General features: G+C 56.0%; 1 protein-coding gene across 1 annotated transcript; it reads right to left on the reverse strand.

Annotated features, from left to right (window-relative positions):
- Positions 1-1,795: 1,795 nt before the first annotated feature.
- On the reverse strand, positions 1,796-19,169 carry SLC22A8 (solute carrier family 22 member 8). Its single transcript, XM_016216347.2, has 10 exons — positions 18,834-19,169; positions 8,433-8,536; positions 7,734-7,888; positions 7,031-7,199; positions 4,609-4,732; positions 4,283-4,398; positions 3,150-3,364; positions 2,340-2,448; positions 1,984-2,187; positions 1,796-1,895 (listed from the first exon to the last, which is right to left on the reverse strand). The coding sequence occupies exons 1-10, from the start codon at positions 19,167-19,169 to the stop codon at positions 1,796-1,798; spliced, it is 1,632 nt and encodes a 543-aa protein (XP_016071833.1).
- Positions 19,170-20,271: the final 1,102 nt, after the last annotated feature.

Genomic DNA, 20,271 nt, shown 5'->3' on the forward strand with positions numbered 1-20,271 from the left:
GAACCAGCAACCTGTTGGTGCACAGAATGAAGCCCAACCAAATGAGTCACACCAGCCAGGGCAGAATGTTCTGACTCTCGTGTTGGGCTGGGGCTTCCATCTGCCCTTCACGTGTGTTTCTCTTTGAGGTCTCTGGCTGTCCCTCTCTGCAACCTGGTTCCTATCGCCTGGCCCTCTCCCCCTTCCCGGATGTATTGGCAGATGTCTGAGCATGACGCATGGCTTGGGTTCTGTAGTTTTACAGGAGGTACCCAGACCCTGTACAAATGAGCTGCTGCAAAGGGCTATGAAGGGAGACCTGCTCAGTTCTCGGTACAAATCTCCATCTTGCTGAGAAGGAAGAGCTCGATTTCCAGCTTCCTTTGTAAGGAGTCCAGGTGCCCTGTTACCATTGTGCAGTTTATACAAGCTACACTTTTGTGTATTAAGTTGGGAGGGTGTTTATTGTCTCTCAAGGCCCTGGGATACATGAGGTCTGAGAGGTCATCTAGTCTCATACATCCAGAAGAGAAGAGGGGAAGCCCAGAGAGCGAAGTGACTCAACCCAGCCCCCTCCTCCCACCCACTGTTGGTTCTGGGCTGGGACCCAGTGGGCGTCCAGATGCCTGACACATTCTCCAGGCCAAGGTATATAAATAAGAGCCTGTGGCCTGGGGTTGTGAGAACAGCTGGACAAACAGCCTGGGGGCTCTGGGGCCAGCCTCCTGCCAGAACTTGGTGCCCACATGGGGGAGTGAGCAGGTGCTGAGGGCAGTGGGGGAGGTGGTGGGTCCCTCCGGAATCCTCCCTCTCTGAGCCCGCGCACAGCCCCACCTTGGAGAAGAGCCCCCTCCCTAGTTCCTGACCAGCTTCCAGACAGGTTGAATCTGGAAAAAGCTCCATTGGAGACTCTAGGGACTGGATTGTGGTTGTCTCCTGGGATTGCTTGGTTAGCAGAGGGATTCCCCACCAGCCTCCCAGCACATGGAGAGTTTCTAGATGGAAATGGTCACATGGCAAATGATTTGCAGAGCCAGGGACTATCCCCTATGGACAAAGGGATAAAATCTGGGGACTCCCGATTGGCCAAGAACCACAGAACCACATGCCGTTAGAGATGAATGCTACCACGTGAGTGAAAACATCTCATTGTGTAGGTAAGGAGACCGAGGCTCAGAGTAGACAAGGGATTTGTCCAGGATCACACAGCAGGCAATTCTAGAAGTCAGTCCTCTTAATTCCAGAGAGGCATATGTTCACATCGGTCCAGCTTGCGTGTGCCTGTGCGCAGGTATTTTCATGTACGTGACGGTACAGACGATGGATGTGCCGCTCCCACGTGCACACAGTGGCCTCTCCCTTCTCCTTCCTCCTTCCTGAGCAGCATGAGCTTTTCACTGGCGTTTATTGAAACCTCCCATTAAGGAAAGGGGTGGAGGGAGGAAGGAGAAGGAGCCTGTCTTTGTTAGGATTGAGCCAGGGGGTCCAGGGGACTTCAGGGGAAGGAAGCTGGCACAGTGGGGAAAGTGGCAATGGGGAAGGGCTGGACAGGGAATGGCAGGGCCTCGGCCGCAGGGAGGACAAGCGCAGGGGGGATGGGAAGGCTGGTGGTCGAATCTTTGAACTGGTCAGGGCTGGGCTGGGAGATGTGGCGGCGGGTGGTGGACATACTTGCACCAGGCTCTCAGAAGACTTGTTCTAAGAGCATGGCCCGACCAGGTGCCCCTCCCCCCCAAGATGCCCATGGAGCCCGGAGGTAGGCAGGGACCTGGCTGGGATTCGTCTCTGGAGGCAGGGAAAGGGGGTTCTGCTGCTCTCAGCTGGGGCCTAGGCCTGGTCCACAAGGCTGCAGAGGGATCCCCTGGGCATCTTTTTCTGCATCTGGCTCCTGCTTTGGCTCCTTTGTCCGTGGAGACCTAGGGGAAGAGAGCTCAGGAAAAGCCCTGGGCCTAGACCTGCTTTCCCAGGGAGGAGCACTGGTGAGGCCAGGGGCAGGGGGCTGACCATTTTTCCACGTCTTCGATAGTCTCTGGCAAGGGTTGATTGAGGGTCTCAGGCAGGAAGAGCGAAGCACCGCTTCCCAGGAGGGTGATGGTTCCAAAAATGAGATTGGGGATGAAGGGATGCAACTCCCCCGTGATTCTCACCAGCGGGGCCGTCATGCTTCCCATGCGAGTCAACACGTTACTTATGCCCATACCTGTTTGCCTGGGGGAGTTCAGATCAGGGATTGGCAACCTGTGTGTGGGGTTCTTAAAGGACAGCTCTGGGACCCCTGGGCAGGGACAGAGGATGTCACAATCCCACGTGAGCCTGGATCCTTTGGCTGGGCCAGGCCCAGGCCCAGGCCCAGCACCTACCGGATGACTGTGGGGTATAGCTCGCTCGTATAGAGGAAGAGGCAGCTGAAGGAGCTGGACAGGCACCCCTTCCCGAACACAGCCAGCACTGTCCTCAGGATCTGCAAGTCTGCAGAGGGAAGAACACAGGGTGAGCCTTGGGGCTTAGAAGCTCCTGAGTGTTCTACCTCCTCAGCAGAACTCGTCTCCCTTTTTGCTTTGGCTGCCAGGAAGCTCAGATCCAAACTTAAAGTCAAGTAATAGCTACTCTGCTATCCCTGGGGCTTTGCAGGTTTGTGCCCTGCTGTATTTGTGTTTTTCCCTGGCTCTGATTCCCTATTCTCATTTATATTTTGTTGTATATATTCTTGTCCTACAATATCTTTGGAAGGATATAGGTGCATCAACGCACAAACATCCATGTAAAATAAAAGTGGCTTTTCCCAGGTCATGGTGGAGTAGGTTGTGGGGTCTTCCATGAGCACTGGGCTCTATGTGTCTCCATCCCAGCTTGTTTTCTCCAGCAGTGCCACCCAGGCCATGCCCAGCCCTCAAGAAATCCTGCACACTGTCCAGACAGCACCATACTTCCCAGAGTCAGGCCTGGAAAGGACCTCTGATATCATCTAGCCCAACTGAGTTATTTCCTAGATGTGAGACCTGAACCCCAGAGAGCACAGGGTGGCACAGTGAATTAGAGACAGAATCAGCAGAACTGGAGCCCTGGGCACCCCACTTCCCAGCCCATGGCAGCCTGTGATGCTCACGGACACACCGGCCTGCATGGGTTGGCCTCTTTCAGAGGATTCTGGGGTAGTTCCTGCTTCTCACCTGAGGGCACAAAGATGAGAGCCAGGATGGCCCCCCCTGCCAGGAGGAGGGCAGCAACCTCGGTGGTGTGCCGGCCCAGATAGCTCATGGACAAGATGGTGAGGAACTTGGCTGGGATGTCGACCCCACCGAAGATGACCTGGAGGAGGTAGAGGTTGACTCCAAACTCTTCCACACCCATAGCCAAACTGTAGTAGGCAAAGCCGGTGGAAAACCTGAGGGGCAGGGAGGAATGGATTAGCACCAACCACAGGCTGGGGCCTGTCCACACACTGGTCATTGGATCACCATGGTGATGAATAGTTTCGTTTATGTCCCAGCTGCAGCTGATGGGTAGGGGCTGCTCGGGTGCTGTTTTGAGAGATTGTGTTTGAGCTCAGTGAGAAAGTGCTGGGTTCGGTTGGTTATGTCTAACACCTGCACGGTCTAGGATGTGGTGGCAAAGATGCTACATAATTGACTCCAGAGACTATCAGGGCTGGAGGACTCTCGGAGGCCAAAGGAGGCAGTGAATGGTCTCTCTTGGTTGGGAAATAGTTTAACATCCAGAACGGGGGAGGTGAGAGCTGAGTTGTGCACACAGATCCCGTGCCTCCCCTCCCCTCCCCTTCCCAGAAGTGTGGGGTCACTTTTGAAGAGTTCATGGACAAACTGAATCTTGTTTAACAATGGCCAGGATGGAGAAGGGGCTCCGAACCAGGGCATGGGAAGGGCTTTGAAGGAGCCGTGGAATGTCCGACAGAAGAGAAGACTCAGGAGAAATCCAATCTCTGTCCTCAAGTCTGAAGCCCTGAGGGCTGGCCTTGCTCTGTGCGGTCTCTGAGACCCCTCTGTGGGGAGCGGTGACAGGGAGGCATGGCCCCGGGAAACTGCCTGCAGGGATGTGAACTGCCCAAGGGGTTTGGAGCATTCGCCCTGTGGGTGGGGGTGCGGCCCCAGAGGAAAGCAGACGCTGATGGCTGGACCTGGGCGTAGGGCAGGGACGCAGCAGATTTCTGGGGTTGGGGCTGGGCTGGGGCAGCCCAGGGGAGGGGATCTCTTAAGTCCTCTTGCAGGTGCCCTAGGCTTTGCTCACCTGAAAGGTGAACCTGCTGGAGGTGCTAGGGTGCAGACGGGGAGGGGTGGTGGGTTACCAGGCCAGGGAAAGGCAGAAGGTCACACGGCGCAGGATGGGTGTCCGGAACAGGTCAGCTATGCTGTACTTGGCCTTGGCCAAAGAGATCTCCTTCTGCAGGTCGAGTTTGAGCTCCTTGGGGCAGAGGAAGGGGAGGGGTGCCATTAGGGAGCAGCTGGCAGGCAGGAGGAAGACAGGAAGCTTCAGGCCTGGTGCCTCAAGAGGAGCTTGCTTAGAGTGCCAGATGGGGGGCCGGCTTGTGGGCAGGGGACACAGAGGAGAGGAGGGCACAGCCCAAGAGCTGAGCCCAGTTTCCTGCCCAGACTATACTTCCTCTCGGCCTACCTCCAGGCTGAGCTTTTCTCCCTCCTCCTTCTTGCCGTTGAAGGCAGCCACCCACCGGAGGATCTTCAGGGCCTTCAAGGACTTTCCAGACAGGACCATCCAGCGTATGGACTCTGGTATCCACCTGTGGGCCAAGATCAAATCACATGGCCACCCCGTGCCAGAAGACCTTTGACAGGCTAGAAGATATCCAGCCAAGGCCAAGGGGTAGGAGGCCCAGAGGCCCGAGCTGCCTTACAATGGATTTCATGGAATTTAAAGACTTGGCCAAGCCTTGCGCCTGGGCTGCCTGCCGCCAGCACAAATTCCAGTGTTGCCTTCCCCTTCCAGGAGAGCCTCTCTTCTGCCCCCCACCTTGGCTGCTTGTTATCACTGGGTGTCTTCCTTAGCTAGGAGCCCTGGGCCCTAGACCAGGCAGGCGGGGCCCGGGAAGGGGGTGGCATGTGTGCGGCTGGCCAGCCGGAGGGTCTGCATGTCTACCTCCCCAGCCTTCCGCGGGCTGCATTCCAGGTCCTGGGTGAAGGAGCAGCTTGGAAAGGGGCTAAGGTTAGGGCTGCGGTCTAGGGAATGGGTGTGCAGGCCCTTGGATTCTCCCTGCAAAGGACTGACTCTGCTGGGGGTGGGGTGAGCACAGCATGGGGTCCTGGGGTGGGCTGGTGGGTAGCCATCCTCACTCTCCCTCGCCTCTGGGCTGTGCTTTGGGGTCAGTGCTCCCTGAGCAGTCCCTGAGGGTCACTAGATGTGGGGAGAAAGGAGTGACATTTGGAGAAATCTGGTCTGAGTTGAAATCAACTCCAGCTGTAGCCCCCTGGCTCCAGCAAGGCCCTTGGGGGAGTGGACATTGGTCACCTGGCTTCGGACCACTGGGTTCAGCTGATAGTAGTGGCTCTCTGCTCCTGGCCTTTTGGTCTCTGGTTCTGCCTCAACAGTTTTCTCAGCCTGTTCTCAGCAAGGTTATGAGCGACTCCCTTCCAGTCACCAGTCAGGGCCTGAACTCCAGCTTCCCCTCACTGAGAATAATGGCTTCCAGCTAGTGAACCTTCCTGCACCAGGCCCGTGTAACTCTGGGTGACAGGCGTTATCACCTTCATTTTGCTTAGAAGAACCTTGAGGCTCGGAGTGAGGCTTGTTCCAAGTCATGCAACGAAGGGGCCCAGGCTCTCAACTGCACCCTAGTGGTCCTGCCATCATTTCAACTCTTTGCTCCCCTTCTGCTCCTGTCCCAGGCTGTGGGCATTTCCTGGCTCCACTTTGAACCCTCTGACTGTCTCTCTCACCCCAAGATTGCCTATCCTCTCTAGAAGCTTCTATTTCTCACTTTCAAATGGAGGTTCCATCCCAGTTCTGTATCTTTTTGTGAAACCTCAGGGGATTGCTTCACTTCTCTGAGCCTCAGTTTCCTCATCTGTGAAATGGGAACAAATGCCACCTTCACACAGAGATGCTGTGAGGATCAGAGACAATATAGGTTGATGCCCAGAACAGGGTCTTGCACATAGTAAGGGTTTAGTAAAGGGTCGCTCCAAGACTTTGTTTCTTTTCCTGAGTTTTATTATTTCCTGTTCATTAGCTCCAACTACCTTCTGGAGATTCATTTCCTGTCTTCACTGTGTCCTCAGGTTAGACTTGTTAACGAGCTCTTGCCCGGCCAGGCGTGGCTCAGCGGTTCAGCACAGATCTAGCATCCAGGAGATCGCAGTTCCATTCCTGGGCCAGGGCACATGCCCGAGTTTCAGGCTCGAGCCCCGGTGGGAGGCATGCAGGAGGCGGCTGATCAATGACTCTCTCATCATTGATGTTTCTATCTCTCTCTCTCTCTTCCTTCCTCTCTCTGAAATCAATAAGGAGTGTGTTTAAAAAACAACAACAAAAAAATGAGCTCTTGACCTGCTTGGGGTCTCTGACCCAGGCCCCTTGATTCTCCCAGGTTCTCAGGATTAGAGCTTTCCTCTCCTTGGTACCTCAGATCCAGAAGCCCTCCAACTGTGTGGATTTTTCCTTCAAAATGCCTCTCAAACTTGTCCCCTGAATCCTCCTGCCAATACAGTTCCCTCCCCTCTGTCCCTTGTCCCCACCCACTTGTGCTATTATTTCACAAACGGAAGCTGGTCAGGCCTCTCGGCGCCACAGGCCCCTGCAGTGGTTGTCTCCAGCCCTCCACACGAGGCCTCCTGGGTTCCCGTGTCCTCTGCAGCTGGCCTCGTCCTGCCCACCTCAACTTACCCCTTCTCCCGCTGTGACAGACACCGGCTCCCTACCGCACCACGCCCTCTTATAGGCCATTCCTCCTCCCAGGAGCCCCCTCCCGGGTCTGGGACAGGGAAGTCCCGGGACAGAGCTGGCCGGCCTGGTCGGGCCTGGGCTTCCCCTGTTTGGCTCTGGTTGGCCTAAGGAGGGGTGGCAAGGGGAGAGGGCCACATACCAGGACAACAGGAAGAAGGCGAAGAAGGGAACAGACACGGTTAACTGTAGCCAGCGCCACTGGGGGATGATGTAGGCCAGGCCGGGCAGAATGAACTGGCCAAAAGTGTAGAAGTAGCCGAGCCCAACCGTCATGATGGCCCGCAGCTGGGTGGACATCCATTCAACATCTGCAGGAGGAGCCAGAGGACCAGGTTTGGGTCCTTCTGGGCCCTGGGCACCTCCCTGGGGAGGGGCGCCAGCTCCTACCCACCACTGGTTACTTGATCTGACTCTGACTCTAAGGGTTCATCCACCCATTTTACAGATGCTGTGACTGAGGCTCAAGAAGGTAGGACTCAAACTGAGGTCTGTCTGATTCCCCAGCCCGTGCTCTTCACTGTTTCTCCAGTGGCAAGTGACGTCCCTTGTTTTGCCTCAGTTTCCCTGTCTGTAGGATGGGGATAATAGTATCACCTATTTCTGTGTGTGGGCTGAATGAGATCATGTACCTGGCAGAGTGCCAGGCCTGGGGTACATGCTCAGTATCCACAGCTGCTGCTATTGTACGTGTTGCTGTCATGTTCAGAAGGGGCTTCCGAGGTCCTCAGAGGGGCAACACCTTGCTTCACCAAGGCCACCGGGGCCCGTGGTTGAGCGAGGCCCAGACCCTACTCTCCTGGCTTCAGGCTGGTGCTCCCCTGCCCCCTTCCCCTGTGGCTCACTCAGGATCACGGTGCTCAGGGTGACACCTGCTATGCTGAAGCCACACAGGAAGCGCAAGACCATGTAGATGGCCAAGGTGGGGCTGAAGGCTGCGCCTGAGCCGCTGGCGGCCAGCAGCAGGTAGCTGCAGGACAGGATGGGCTTTCGGCCAAACCTGCAGCTCAAAGGAGAGGAGGGGCCGGTTAGCCACCGGAGCCAGCCAAGGCGAGTGACACAGGCCCGGAGCAAAGGGCTGGTGTCCCCCCTCCCAGAGTGCCGGGCAGGGCTTGTAACTTCTTCCCCAGACAGAGCCTTGCTTATAATTGCTGGTTTTTTGAACAGGTTTGCAATTAAAGGTTTTAGTTAATGAGTGATCTCCTCCACATCCAGCTTAGCTGCCTGAGCAGGGGTCAGAGGGTCAGCCCATCTCTAAGCAGTCCACCCACCCCACCTCCACTGCCACTCAGACACTGTGCTGGGTCCACAGACCCGGTGGTTTCCCCACTGGGTCTGGGAGGCTGGAAGACTCAAGTCTCCAGGGCTTTGGGTCAGACAGAAGGCTGTGGCCCAGAGAAGGATTGGGACTTGCCCAAGGCTGCACAGCAAGTATCCCCCCGCCCCCAGTTCTTTGTCTCTTTGGGGGTTCATGGGTGGAGCAGAGAGGGGCAGGGTAGTCGCCATGGGTTGTGCCCCCCCCTTGGGAGGCCCCAGTGTCTCACCTGTCAGACAGGCCCCCCAGCACAATCCCGCCGATCAGCGTGCCTGCCATGAACACAGACTGGGCCATCTCCTTCAGCTTGTTAGAGTCGCACACAAGGTCCCACTGCACGGGAGAGAGGAAGCACCAGTGTGGCTCAGTGCCCATCTGCCCTCCCAGCCGCGCTCGGCCTGTGCCCCGCTGCCTGCTCGCTCTCCAGCGCCCCCGCCTGACTGCCCTGAGCCTGGCCCCAAATTCCCTTTTAGCCCCGGGGCTCTTTAGGCCTGCCCGTGGCTCTTTGGGTCCCCAACCTTTGTATTTGTAATGACAGTATCCCTCTAGCATGTGTGGCCTGTCTTACGACTTACAAAGTCTGCTCGGCTGTCACATCCAGGCCTGTCCTCAGCTTGCCTGCATCCCCATGGCTCCGGCTTGTCCCCGCACATGTCCAAGGTCAGTTCCTTTGCTGTACCCTCGACCTCACCCTCTCTTCTCCATGGAGACAGCCCTCCATGAGGCCACGGCGCTCCGTCCCATACCCTCACTCTCTCTCGCTCGCTCCTGACCCCCGTTGTCAGCATTTGCGTGTGCTCAGACCTCTCCATTTTTAGTTTCTTTCCCCTCCATGTCTGCCCCATTGCTCCCTTCCGTTTAAGGCCAAATCCCTTGTACCAGGCGCTACACTTGCTGTCCTTCCTGCCCTCAGCTCCCGTTTCTCCCTCAATTCCTCCTCTGCCACCCCAGTAAACTGTGCTCCCAAAGCCACCGACATGTCTTTTCCACCAAGTCAACGGAACTGGCTGTGTCCTGACCGGACATGGCCTTCGTAGCCCTTGACACTGCCGACCTCTCCCTCGGCCTGCTTTCCCTCCTCTTCCTCTGTGGCCCCTTCCTCTCCCCCCGCGACTTTCCCCAGCCCCAGGATCTTCCTCTTTCTTTCCCCACTTTCCCCAGGAAATGCCATCGGCTCCTATGGCTTCAGTTCCTATTGTATGATGAAGACTCCAAGTCCACATCTTCAGCACAAACTTTCTTCCGACCTTGACCAGGAGACTCAGCTGCCAGCTTGAAATCTCTGCCCAGATGAAGGGTGTCTCTCGGGCATCTCAGAGGCGACTTGTCACCCCCCTGCCTGAAGGTCTCAATCTCAGTGACTGGTGACCCTCTTTTAATTCCTTCCTCACCCACTTCGTAATCACTTCATAATCACTCTGGTATCTAACTTTTTAGTATTTCTTGAACCTGTATCCTTCTATTTGCATGACTACTATCTCAGTGCAGGTCTCAGTGTCTTGCACTTGGATTAAGAGCAATAGTCGATATTTATTGAGGGTTTACTATGTACCAGGCACTTTCCAGGCCTCCACTCCTTCAATCCCAACAGCAACCTTATGATGTTGCACTGTCACCCCAAATTTGCAGATGGGGAAACCGAGACCCAGAAAGGATCACCACAACTGTCTCCTGACAGGTCTCCCAGCCTTCTAACCCAGTCCCTCCTGCCCACTGTCCCCCTGATAATCTCAATGACTTTCTAAAACGCCTGTCAGATCAGGTTCCTGTCTTGCCTCCAGCACTCACTGGCTTCCTCTTGTCCCTTTGGGTAACGAGAAAGCTCTGTTAACCCAGATCTATAAAGCCCTCATTCCCTGACCCCTGCCCACCCATCTGGCCTAATCTCTTGCTAATCCCCAACATGCACCCTTTGTCCATTGCTTGCGTAATGAAGTGGAGAATTCGATTCATTAGAAATGCCCCACAAGAATGTTTTGGAAGTAAAACAGTGTAGAGGAATAACCACGTTTTCCTCTGCTGGAGGGAAGGAAATATGGGGCCGCATGGATAAGACTGAGGACCTCCTGCTGTCTCAGAGGGGCCCAGCATGGCTGGCGAACCCCCTGGGCTTTCCTGGCTGGAAAGGGAGCCTGTGTGCGATGCCCGTGGGATGGGAGAGGGAGGAAGGTAAAGGAGGAAGTGAGGGGCTCTGAGAAAAGTACACCAGTGGGTGTCTAGAGAGACTTCTGGCACTTCGTGGCCTGCCGGGTAAGGCATGCTTTCCCCTTCCCGTGGGTGGGAATGGTGACAACTAGAGCAACTCTGGGAGCCATGTGTTGAAGATGGCAGAGCTGCTGGGTCCTTGAATGACCTCATGGAGCAGAGTCACCCATGAGCCCGAAATGCTCATCTTAGAATTCTTGCACAAGGAAGAGAAACCCTTCTATGGCTTTTATGCCACCGAAGTATTGTTTTGTTATGGCAACATAGCCTCTCCTGATACATCCCACAGGGTGGAAATTCCCAAAGGAGATTTGGTCCCCCCAAGCTCCATGTTATTTGGTGCTTTAAGAAATCATCCTGTTTGGACTGTGAGCAGGTCAATGTCGGGCATGCTTGCATTAGCTTAAGGCTGTTGCCCTGCTCCACTGTCAGAGACCAGCTCTGCTGGACCTTGGTTTCGGCCACGGCCCTGGTGATGATGGAGGCTTTAGAATACCTGCTGCAAGCCAGTTTCTTCCATAAAGTTACAAAGTCCTGGTTGGACTTTGAGTCACGTTTAAAACATGTCACAGTGCCTGTGAGTCCCTGCAGAATCTGCTCTCATCTCTACCCTCATTACCTCTCTGCTCTTCTTTCCGCTGTGGTCTCCCCACTTCTTCATTCCAGGTGCGTCGGCCTCCTTGCTGTCCCTGGTGTGTAGTAGTCTCTTGGTCTGGAATGTTCTCCCCACCAGATAGCCCCCGGTTTGCTCCTTCCCCACCTTTAAATCTTCGCTCAGATGTTCTCAGCGAGAACTTCCTCGACCATATTTGAAATTGTAACCTCCACAGTGCATTCCCCTAGACCTGACTTTATTTTCTCTAGAGCATGTATACATCAGACATATCGCATATTTTCCAGTTTTTTTTGTTTCTCTCCCAAGAATGTTATCTTGATGAAGCGAGGCTCAGCCTGTTTTTGTTTACTGTGTTACTTCTATTGCCTAGATCAGTGCCCGGCACCTAGTAGTCACTCAGTAAATACTGGTGGGTTTGAATGAGTGAACGTTCCACAGAAAGAGCAGGGGATGGAGAGCCTTAGAGACTCAGAGGGGTGCTGATGTCTAGACGAGAGATCACAGGGCCCCCTCCAAATGCTCGGTGGAGGGCTGCCTCACTTCAGCAGAATGAGTGTCAGGGAGGAGTGTCCAGCTGTGTCTATCAAACCCACCACCACGTTAGCAAGGAGAACCCAAAACACTTCACAGTCAGACTGGGGAATCTTCTCTGGGAAATCGTCTACTGGGGACGGTAAAATGAGGCTTCGAAGCTCAGGAGGAGGAATACTTCGTGGTTAAATATTAAGACCCTTGGCCTTAATTGCACTCTAAGTTGCTTTTAGAGATGTCACAGTTAGTGAAGCTCATCAGGACCGAGGATAACCATCTGACCGGCGCAGCCCTGAGATCAGCACAAACGCGCGGTGTGCGGAGTGGGATGTGCAGCTGGGATGGGGGAGACGGTGTCCCTTCGAGAGACAGGCTGAGGTCCTCACCCCCAGTGCCCCAGAATGTGACCTTATCTGAAAATAGGGTTGTCGCCGATGTAATTAGTTAAGTGATGTCACACTGGGTCGGATGGACCCTCAGTCTAATATGACTGGTGTTCTTGTGAGAAGAGAGGAGACTGACACGCGGAGAACACCACGTGCCAGGGGAGGCAGAGGCTGGACCGATGCATCTATAAGCCAAGGATGCCAAGGATCGTGAGCAACCATCAGAAGCTGGGAGAGGGAGGAAGGGCCTCTCCCCAGAGCCTCGGGAGAGAACAAGCCTGCGCCTGGATTTCTGACCTCTGGCCCCCAGGCGCTGAGGTGCTGTAGCTCTGTCCCACTAGCCACCCGGTTTGTGGAGCTATTGTGTTTCCCTTTGCTGCTGCACTTGCTGTCGTTTCCTTATTCCAGCAATGTTGCCAGTCCTTCTAAACTCATGTCAAGAGCATCTTCTCTGAGCACCTTTTCTGGGTCCCTGGCACAAGCAGGTGGTCAGCAGATATTTGTGAAATGGGTAAGTGGCGGAGAAACACGTCCGGATGCTCCCTGTCGCTCCTCATTTCTCCATCCACAGTCAGCATCCTCTCTTCCCTCCAAGGGGACACACATCACACAACATTTTAGCTGCTGATTTACTTCTCCTCTGGTACTCTGTAACCTCACTGTGGGCAGAGACGTCGCCTTGACTCTTTCTCCCTAACGGCCAACAGAATAGTTGGTACACGGTCAATGTTAATGTTTGTTCAGTGAATAATTAATGAGTGAACAGGGCTGGGGTTTCTATTCATATTTTACTAATGAGGCCCAGAGAGGAAAAAATAACTTGCTGGTTGGAGGGAGCTTCCCGGAGCTTCCATCTAGCCCTTGGCATGGCCTGGGCTGACCTCTGCCCCTCTACATAGAGTTCTAGCTCCCAATATCCTAGTCCAATGTTCTTGGCCTTCTCTTTCCTTTCTTGGAGTGTTTACTGAGTCTATAGGAAGCTGGCTCTGGAAGGGGAGGAGAGGAAGCCCAGTGCCACATCCTCCTGAGAGAGCTGATGCCCCAGGAGGGTGGTAGGGGAGGCTGGTAGGGTCTATGATGCTCAGGAGCAAGCTTTGCCAATGATGCTGTAATAACCTAATGGAGTCGGTATTATTACCTCCATTTTACAGACAAAGAAACTGAGGTGCAGAGGGCAGATAATTTGCCTAAGCATAGCTCAGTTCATTTTAAGGCAGAGACTCAAACTCAGGTCTGCTGGACCCCAACTAATGCTCTTGACCACGGGTTCCCAAGGCCTCACTGTGCTTAGCTCTGAGCTCTGGGCTGCGGGAGGGAAGGCTCAGTACATGAGAGCTGTTGCTGTGAGCACTGTCAGATATGTAGCCCAGGATGGGCCAGAATCGTGGTTGAGGAGGCAGCCAGGGCCAAACCCAGGTGGGCTGGTCTCATATCAGGTCCAGAAGATGAAGGATGGGCTTAGGAGCTAAAGCAGCAGCAAGAACAGAGGCCAGGAGGCCCCTCAGAGGGAAAGCAGAAGGTGGACCATCAAAGGTCAGGGTGAGCCATTCGTGATCAAGGCCAAGATCAGCAGGATGGGGCCCGGCTGTGCGGAGGGGGTGTTGACTCTGCTAGGGGACCCCACACACAGTTCATACCGCCCAGATCAAGGACAAGGGAAACCACCTTCTCTAGTTTTGGGGACTTTTAGAACCAGGTAAGACCTTGGGGAGAATTGCAGTAGCCCTCGCCAACTCTCAGATCCCCGATGGAGCCTGTGCTGGGGCCCAAGGGCCAGAGAGGATAAGCCAGGTGCTTGGGGACAGTCAAAAGGGCATGGATCCCCAGCTCTGCCCCTTAGGAGCTGTGTGTGCCTGGGCCAGCTACTCATCCTCTCTGTTCTCAGTCTCCTTGTCTGCACTCTGGGGGTAATGCCAGTACCTGCTTCTCAGGATTATAAATAACATAAAGAATAAAACACGCCCAGCTCTATACCTGGCAAACAATTGGTGCTCACTACACAAGAGCTATTTTATTATTATTGTCACATGCATTGTAAGGCCTGTGCTCACAAGGAGAAAGGGTATGGCTTCGGGAGTCAGGGCCCTGTCCCTCGTCCTATAAAAGTTTGACTTCTGGATCTGAGCCCAGTGTAAAATGGGACAATGTCCTCAGTGCCTGATTTGCAGCTCATGAGAGACGTGCAGAGCACCAGCCCAGGGTCCTGCACACAGTAGGTGCTCATTGAGTAAGTGCCTGACCTTGGAGGGCCCAGAGGGCAGCCCCTCCTGTGTACATGCTTAGGGCTAAATGATGGCTATCACTGGGGTCAGGCCGGGCCAGAAACATGGCTGAGATGGGGTCTCAGTGCTTACCCAGGAGTCAGATTGGAGATGATGGGAGGAGTGCCCAGAGCAGGATTGAGGTGAGCAAGGGGCGAAGTGCAGCTGGGGTAGAGCTGGACGCAGAGATGGACGGGTGGTCTGGGAGTTGGGCAGCCTGGGGATGTGGGGATGGAGAAAGGCCAGTTACTCAGCAGGGGAACCTCCCAGGGTGGAGACCTGCTTCCACGAGCATCCACTGGGCAGGCTCTCTGCTCCTCCAGCAGCTGACTTGGGGCCTCTGGGGACCTATGTGGGGGGACAGGATTCTTGTGTCCTTGGAGATAGAACAGGAAGGCTCAAGGCCCAGAAGGGAATAGCAGGGAATTTAGAAGGATGGGCTGGCTCATGCAAGGTCAGACCCAGGCCTCCAAAGGCCACAAGGTTGGGTTCAGGATGCCCAGACCCACAGGGCGAAGGTTCAGTGGTTGGGAGCTGTGGCCATGGCTGCTCTCCAGGGAATCTGAGCCCACGGGGACCCAGCTAAGACTGGGAAGGTGGTTGGCAAGGACATAAGCTGATGCACTGTAGGGTATGAGACCTGTAACCTCTGCCCTTGGCCAGGCTCTCCGGGCCCTGGAGGGTAAGCCGCCCTTGAACAGTCAGCAGTGGCCACGTGTCTCCTGCTGGGCTCTGACAGGGCCTGGCCTTCATTCACAATCCATGTTCCCCACATCCCCAGACTTAAAAGAAAGCCCTTTGTTTCCTCTTAACGTCTTAGTAACACTCCTGAAAAATTCCAACCTCATCTCTGCTCTACCCAGAGAAACGAATGCTGGTCGCCTCTGCCTGGAAAGCTCAGGGGACCAGAGGGGGTGGGATCTGGGACCCTGTGGCCACTCCAACCTCCAGCACAGCCCTCAGCCTCGCCCCTCCCCTCGCCCTTACTGTCCCATTCAACAGATGAGGGGCAGAAGTGGAGGGGGGGGTGATTTACCAGGTCCCCGGCTATGGGGTTGGAGCGGGGACCTGTGCTGTTTCCAGGGGAGGAGGGCTAGAGGGGGCCTCAGAGTGAGGCAAAGTTCTGGGCCTGGGGAGAGCTGTGACAGTTGAATTCCCCTTTACTGGGGGTCCCCTACTCTGTGGTGTGGAGAAACCCCCCCCCCAGGTCCAGGCCATCTCTATGAACAACAACAGTAATAGTAACATCAGCGGTGATGAACGTGAACATCCGCGAATGCTCTGGGGGTGCCGGGCCCTGCGTCACCGCTGTCCTCCCAGGATCTCCTTTCGCCTGCGCACCTGCTCTCTACTCCATTTCATGGACGAGATAATTGAGACTTCTGGGGTTGTGACGTCCCTAGAAAATGGCAGAGTCAGGACGTGAACTCTGCCGCTTGACCTGGCTCCCAACTCCACACGGTCCACGTGGGGACGGCCCCTCACCTCCGCTGACCAGGGTCACAGGATGCGTGGTGCCCGATGCTGTCTTCCTCAACGCCACTCTGCGCCTGCCTCCTGCCTGGAGACCCGCCCCCAGGTCAGGCCCAGCCACTGCTCGCCTCTGCCACGTGGGGGACCGACCCCATCCATCCCAGCCCTCGCACGCGGAGCACGGATGTGCCACGAACTGAACCACACACGGTAAAATCGGAGGGGTTCATCCCTCCTGCGCAGGTATCAGCGTCTGGTTGGGTCCTGCCACTGCCACTTCCCTGGCTGGGCAGGGGCCCCTCCTCTGGGCTGTCACAGCTGAGAGTCCTCAAGGAGCCAGACCTGAGCCAGACCGACCTGAGTGTGGTGCAGGGCCCTAGACCTGCGGGACGCTGCGTTTCCTGGGATGCGGATTCACTCAGCCCCAACCGCGTGAGCTCCGCTGGGTGGATGCGAACGGAGCCCTGATGGGAAACCTCTGCTCTGGGCCAGGCTCTCCGGAGTCTTGGAGGGGAAGCCACTTCCCAGCGTCTCCTGCTCAGCTCTGAGAGGGCATGGCCTTCATTCGGTGTTAGCTGAGCACTTACTGTGCATCTAGCCCAGTGATGACACAGATGCGTGGGAGAGGCACCTTCTCTGCCCTGCAGGAGTCCCCACTAGTGGGAGAGGCAGATCCAAGAGCAACGGCCTCCGTGGGGCTGCAGGCTCCCAGCCAGTCTCTCAGGCCGAGGGTCTGACTTACGCCCTCTTACGGAGCAAGGGGCGTGGGCTGCTCTGGGACCTGACTGCCTGGGTTTCTTCCCATCTCCTCGAAATCCACTCAGTTCCAAAGTCCCATAGATGTCTGGGACTCCCTAACCTGTCCGGTATCTATTCCAACACTGTTGTCCCTGTGCTGTCTCCGTCCTGGAGGCCTGTGGCAACCTGCTGACTGGTCTCCCTGCCGCCAGACGGAAACTCTCCACCCTGCAGTCAGAGTGACCATCCCTTGGAGGTGATCTGAGAGCCCCGTGCTACTGCTCAACGCCCTGTCGCCTGGGGAGAGGCCACAGCTTCTCCTTAGCATCCAAGCCAGGCCCTCCCCCTGTCCCCTCCAGCCCCGTCTGGAGGCCTCCACGCCCACTCCTCCAGCCTTCCTCGGTCTCCTGCAGTCCTGGCTGCTGTGTTTTCTCCACGCTTCTGTGACTGTGCGTTTGACTCCACGCACACTGTTCCTCCCGCCCCTCAGGCTGCGGCCCACTCTCATCCTGACTCCTCACACTTGGCGCCTGTGTTGCTGACTCCAGCGGGCCCTCCTGGGTCCCCCTCCAGGCTGGTTAGATGCCTCTCCTCTGGGCTCCCAGAGCACTCTGAGTTTATAAAGCTCATGTCCCGTCACTCCACAAATATTTATTTCACAGAGCCCTCCCCTGTGCGGGGCACTGCTCTAGCTGCGGGGGTACAGCAAGGCGCTGACAACCCGCTTCGGGAGCCTGCAGGGCCGCTCCACTGGCGGAATCCCGGAGGGCTGGGCCTGACTCGGGGGAGGTGAGCCCCTGCACGGCGGGAAGGGGTCAGGTGTTCTTTCATTCTGCGGCCTCAGCACCGCGCACGCAGCACTCAGTACGTGTTTGTTGGACACTGGGTGCATGTCAGGCACTATGTTTTGACAGGGAGGAAATGCAATCTGGGGGACATGAGAGTCAGCGAATGTTACGGTTAGGAGCACAGGCTCTGGGGCCAGGAGGTGTGACCATGCACAAGCTCCTCAACCTCTCTGTGCTTCAGTTCCCCCATCTGAAAAATAGGCCTATGATACTAACTACCCGATAGTGCAGTCAGGACGGTTGGAAGTGTTCATATTTATACAACAGTTAGAACAGTGCCTGACACACAATAAATGCTTTATATATAAACAAATATTCATTAAACAAATGAAAAGCAATAATAGACTGAACATAGGGAGTCTTGGGTTCAGATCCTACCTCAGCCAGGTCCTAACCATGTGTAATCCTGGGAAAGTCACGGAACCAGACTGAGCTCGAGTTTCCTCATTTGTGAACTGGAGATACTAATAATACTTCCCTCAGGAGATGCCACCTCCTGAGATTCCAGGAGACCACGCACAGCATGTGCCCAGCACAGGACTGGCACTGAGTAAAGACTTTGAAACACAGCTCTTCTAATGAAACAAAAACAGATCCTGCCCTTGAGGAGCTCATGGTCCCTTAAGGAGAATGAAACATTGACCTCTGTTCACTGCTCAGATGCCACCTCTTCCAGGAAGCCTCCCCAGCATTCTATGGCTCCTCCCTCTTTGAGCTTCCAGAAGCCCTAGTCCCCTGTGCCTCTAATGGGCTTTAGCTTTAAATTCTGTTTCCTGAAACTGACCGGCTGTGTGGTACTGGAACTTCATACCACCTTCTCTGAGTCTTAGTTTTTTTGATCTGTAAAAGGAGATAAAATCACCTTCAACAAAATATCACTGTGGGAATCAAACTGAGAGACAATGTCTGCAAAGCACCAAAATGCGCCGGATGGTTTGTAGATGCACAATAAATGCCAGTTCCCACCGCAGTCTCCCGCCTGGCCTGCCAGCTCGTTCAGAGGCTGATTTAACTCTAACTCCCCGAGACAGCAGGTGAAGGATCAGTGACTAAGGAAGGCAGGAATGAAGGGGCTGAGCCCAGGGGCGCCTGGGAGTGGAGGACACTTTCTCTGGGTCTGCTTGGACATGTTCCTACCCTCCACTCCGTCCAGTCTCCTCCACTCACCTCCCGCCTCGGGGCCTTTGCACAAACAAGACAGAATTGTCCTTTCCCTCCCTTCTTCCTTCTGCCAAGCCTCCCGCCCCCACATCCAGCCCAGGGCTAGGCCACAGTCTAAGGTCATTTTCTTGTGGGGTACTTTCAGTAGTGGCCGTGACCCCACTTGACTGTGGGTCCTGTGGAACCAGAATGGTGCAGTTTGCACCCCTGGGCTTAGTGCTGTGCCTGTCACAGGCTGGGCTGCTTGCACTGGCTGTGGAGAAGCCCAACCTCTCGGTTGGTGTGCGTCCGCACCCAGGTCCTTCCTCTCCGCCCGTGCAGCACCCTGGCCCGGCCTGCCCTCCTGTCCCTGAGTGCTGAGGGTGTGAGGGCCCCGCTCTGCCTGGTAGCAGGGGGTGGCCTCTGGCGTACCTCAGTCACAATGGAGTCCCTGGTGCTGATGTTGTAAGCCCAGCCATCCAGGCACGGTTCGGTGGCCCCCTGGGTGTCGTTGAGCAGGCTGGCGTTGGGTGGGTATACGAAGCGCAGGCAAGGCTCAGGCTTCCCGTTCGGGCCCACGGGGAGCAGCCAGAGCCCCGCGGAGGCGTTGGGGGGTGGGCGGCAGTGGTGGGAGGGGGTGGAGGCTGTGAAGATCTGGAGCAGGTTGTGGTTGGCCATGCCGAGAATCGGGAGGCCTAGCAGGACCATGATGAAGAACTGGAAGGGACCCGTGCTGTTCACGCTGTCCACGAGCTTGGAGAAGGTCATGGCGCCCAGCGAGATGCGCCAGAGCTGCGGGGCGGGGCACGGGGGAGAGGCACGCGCAGGTGAGTGCGATGTGCGGGCGTGGGGATGGGTGCGGGAGCGCAGGTGGGAGGGTGTGCCCAGGAGTGTGAGCATCAGCGTGTAAGGAGGTGGGGCTCAGCTGGGTGCATCCACAGGCATGGGAGTGGAGCACAAGGGTGTGCCAACCGCGTGCATAGATGGGGGTCACAGTGCGTGTCCACAGGGGTACAGGATGTGTCTATTTAGGCTGGATGTTAAGGGTACAGCTGTGTGAGCTCAGGTGTGTGGTTGCGTGTGGATGCGTGTGGATTTGGGGCACGAGTGTGTGTGTGCTCAGCCAGGCTGGTCACACATGCTGTCTGCACGGGGCAGTGCAGGTCACGCAGCTGGGACCAAAGGGTGGGTGGTGGGATGGATGGTGGGTGGTGGGATGGGGGGAGGCCCCTGGTTGCTCCGAGCAGACATACAGGGTTGCCTCAGCTTGCCTGCTGGGAAAGGCATCCCCAAGCCCAGAGCCTCCTGGCTTTTGACTGTCCCCTGGGGTTAGGCCACTACACTGAGGTAGCAGAAAGGGCTCAGGCCGGTCCCAGAGGGCATAAGGGACTTGGCCGGTCGCAGTCAGGAAGCAGGGTCTGGCCTTGGGAGTTCCCCAGGGATTCCTGGCAGGGACCAGGGGGAGCCTCCATCCCTCCTCACCTGGTGGCTGCGCCTGGCTCCCTCGGTAGGGCTGGTGGTCGATGTGGCCGAAGCCCTTGTCTGTCCCAGTGTCCAGCGGCTGCTATAGTTGGGCAGCTCAGCTCCAACAAGCTGTGTTTGTCTTGCCCCAGGGGGACTTATATAAGGCATAAGCTGTTTCCAGGGCTAATGTTTGACTTTCTTTTGAGGATTAACGGCCACCTGGCAGGGAGAGCGCTGTGGACCCGTCAAGCCCAACTTTCCTCGAAGTGCTGCCTCAGCAAAGGCTTGGCTGCAGTGTGGCTGAGCCTAGCAGGATGCTGGCTGGGCTCGGCAGGCTCGCCTAAGGAAGGAGGGGTCTGAGCAGGGGTCTCACTGAGTCTGGAGGGCCCAGGGTCATCTCTGAGTT

Source organism: Miniopterus natalensis, chromosome 11, assembly GCF_054644295.1.
Source record: "Miniopterus natalensis isolate mMinNat1 chromosome 11, mMinNat1.hap1, whole genome shotgun sequence".
Taxonomy (NCBI): Eukaryota; Metazoa; Chordata; class Mammalia; order Chiroptera; family Miniopteridae; genus Miniopterus; species Miniopterus natalensis.

Bases quoted from the DNA above. Each gene is read 5' to 3' on its own strand.
- SLC22A8 (XM_016216347.2), bottom strand. From the start codon at position 19,169: ATGACCTTCTCCAAGCTCGTGGACAGCGTGAACAGCACGGGTCCCTTC. The intron at 8,537-18,833 runs GTACGCCAGAGG...TCTCCCGTGCAG, and splicing joins GGGACTCCATTGTGACTGAG to TGGGACCTTGTGTGCGACTC. The intron at 4,399-4,608 runs GTAGGCCGAGAG...CTCTGCCCCAAG, and splicing joins GAGAAAAGCTCAGCCTGGAG to GAGCTCAAACTCGACCTGCA.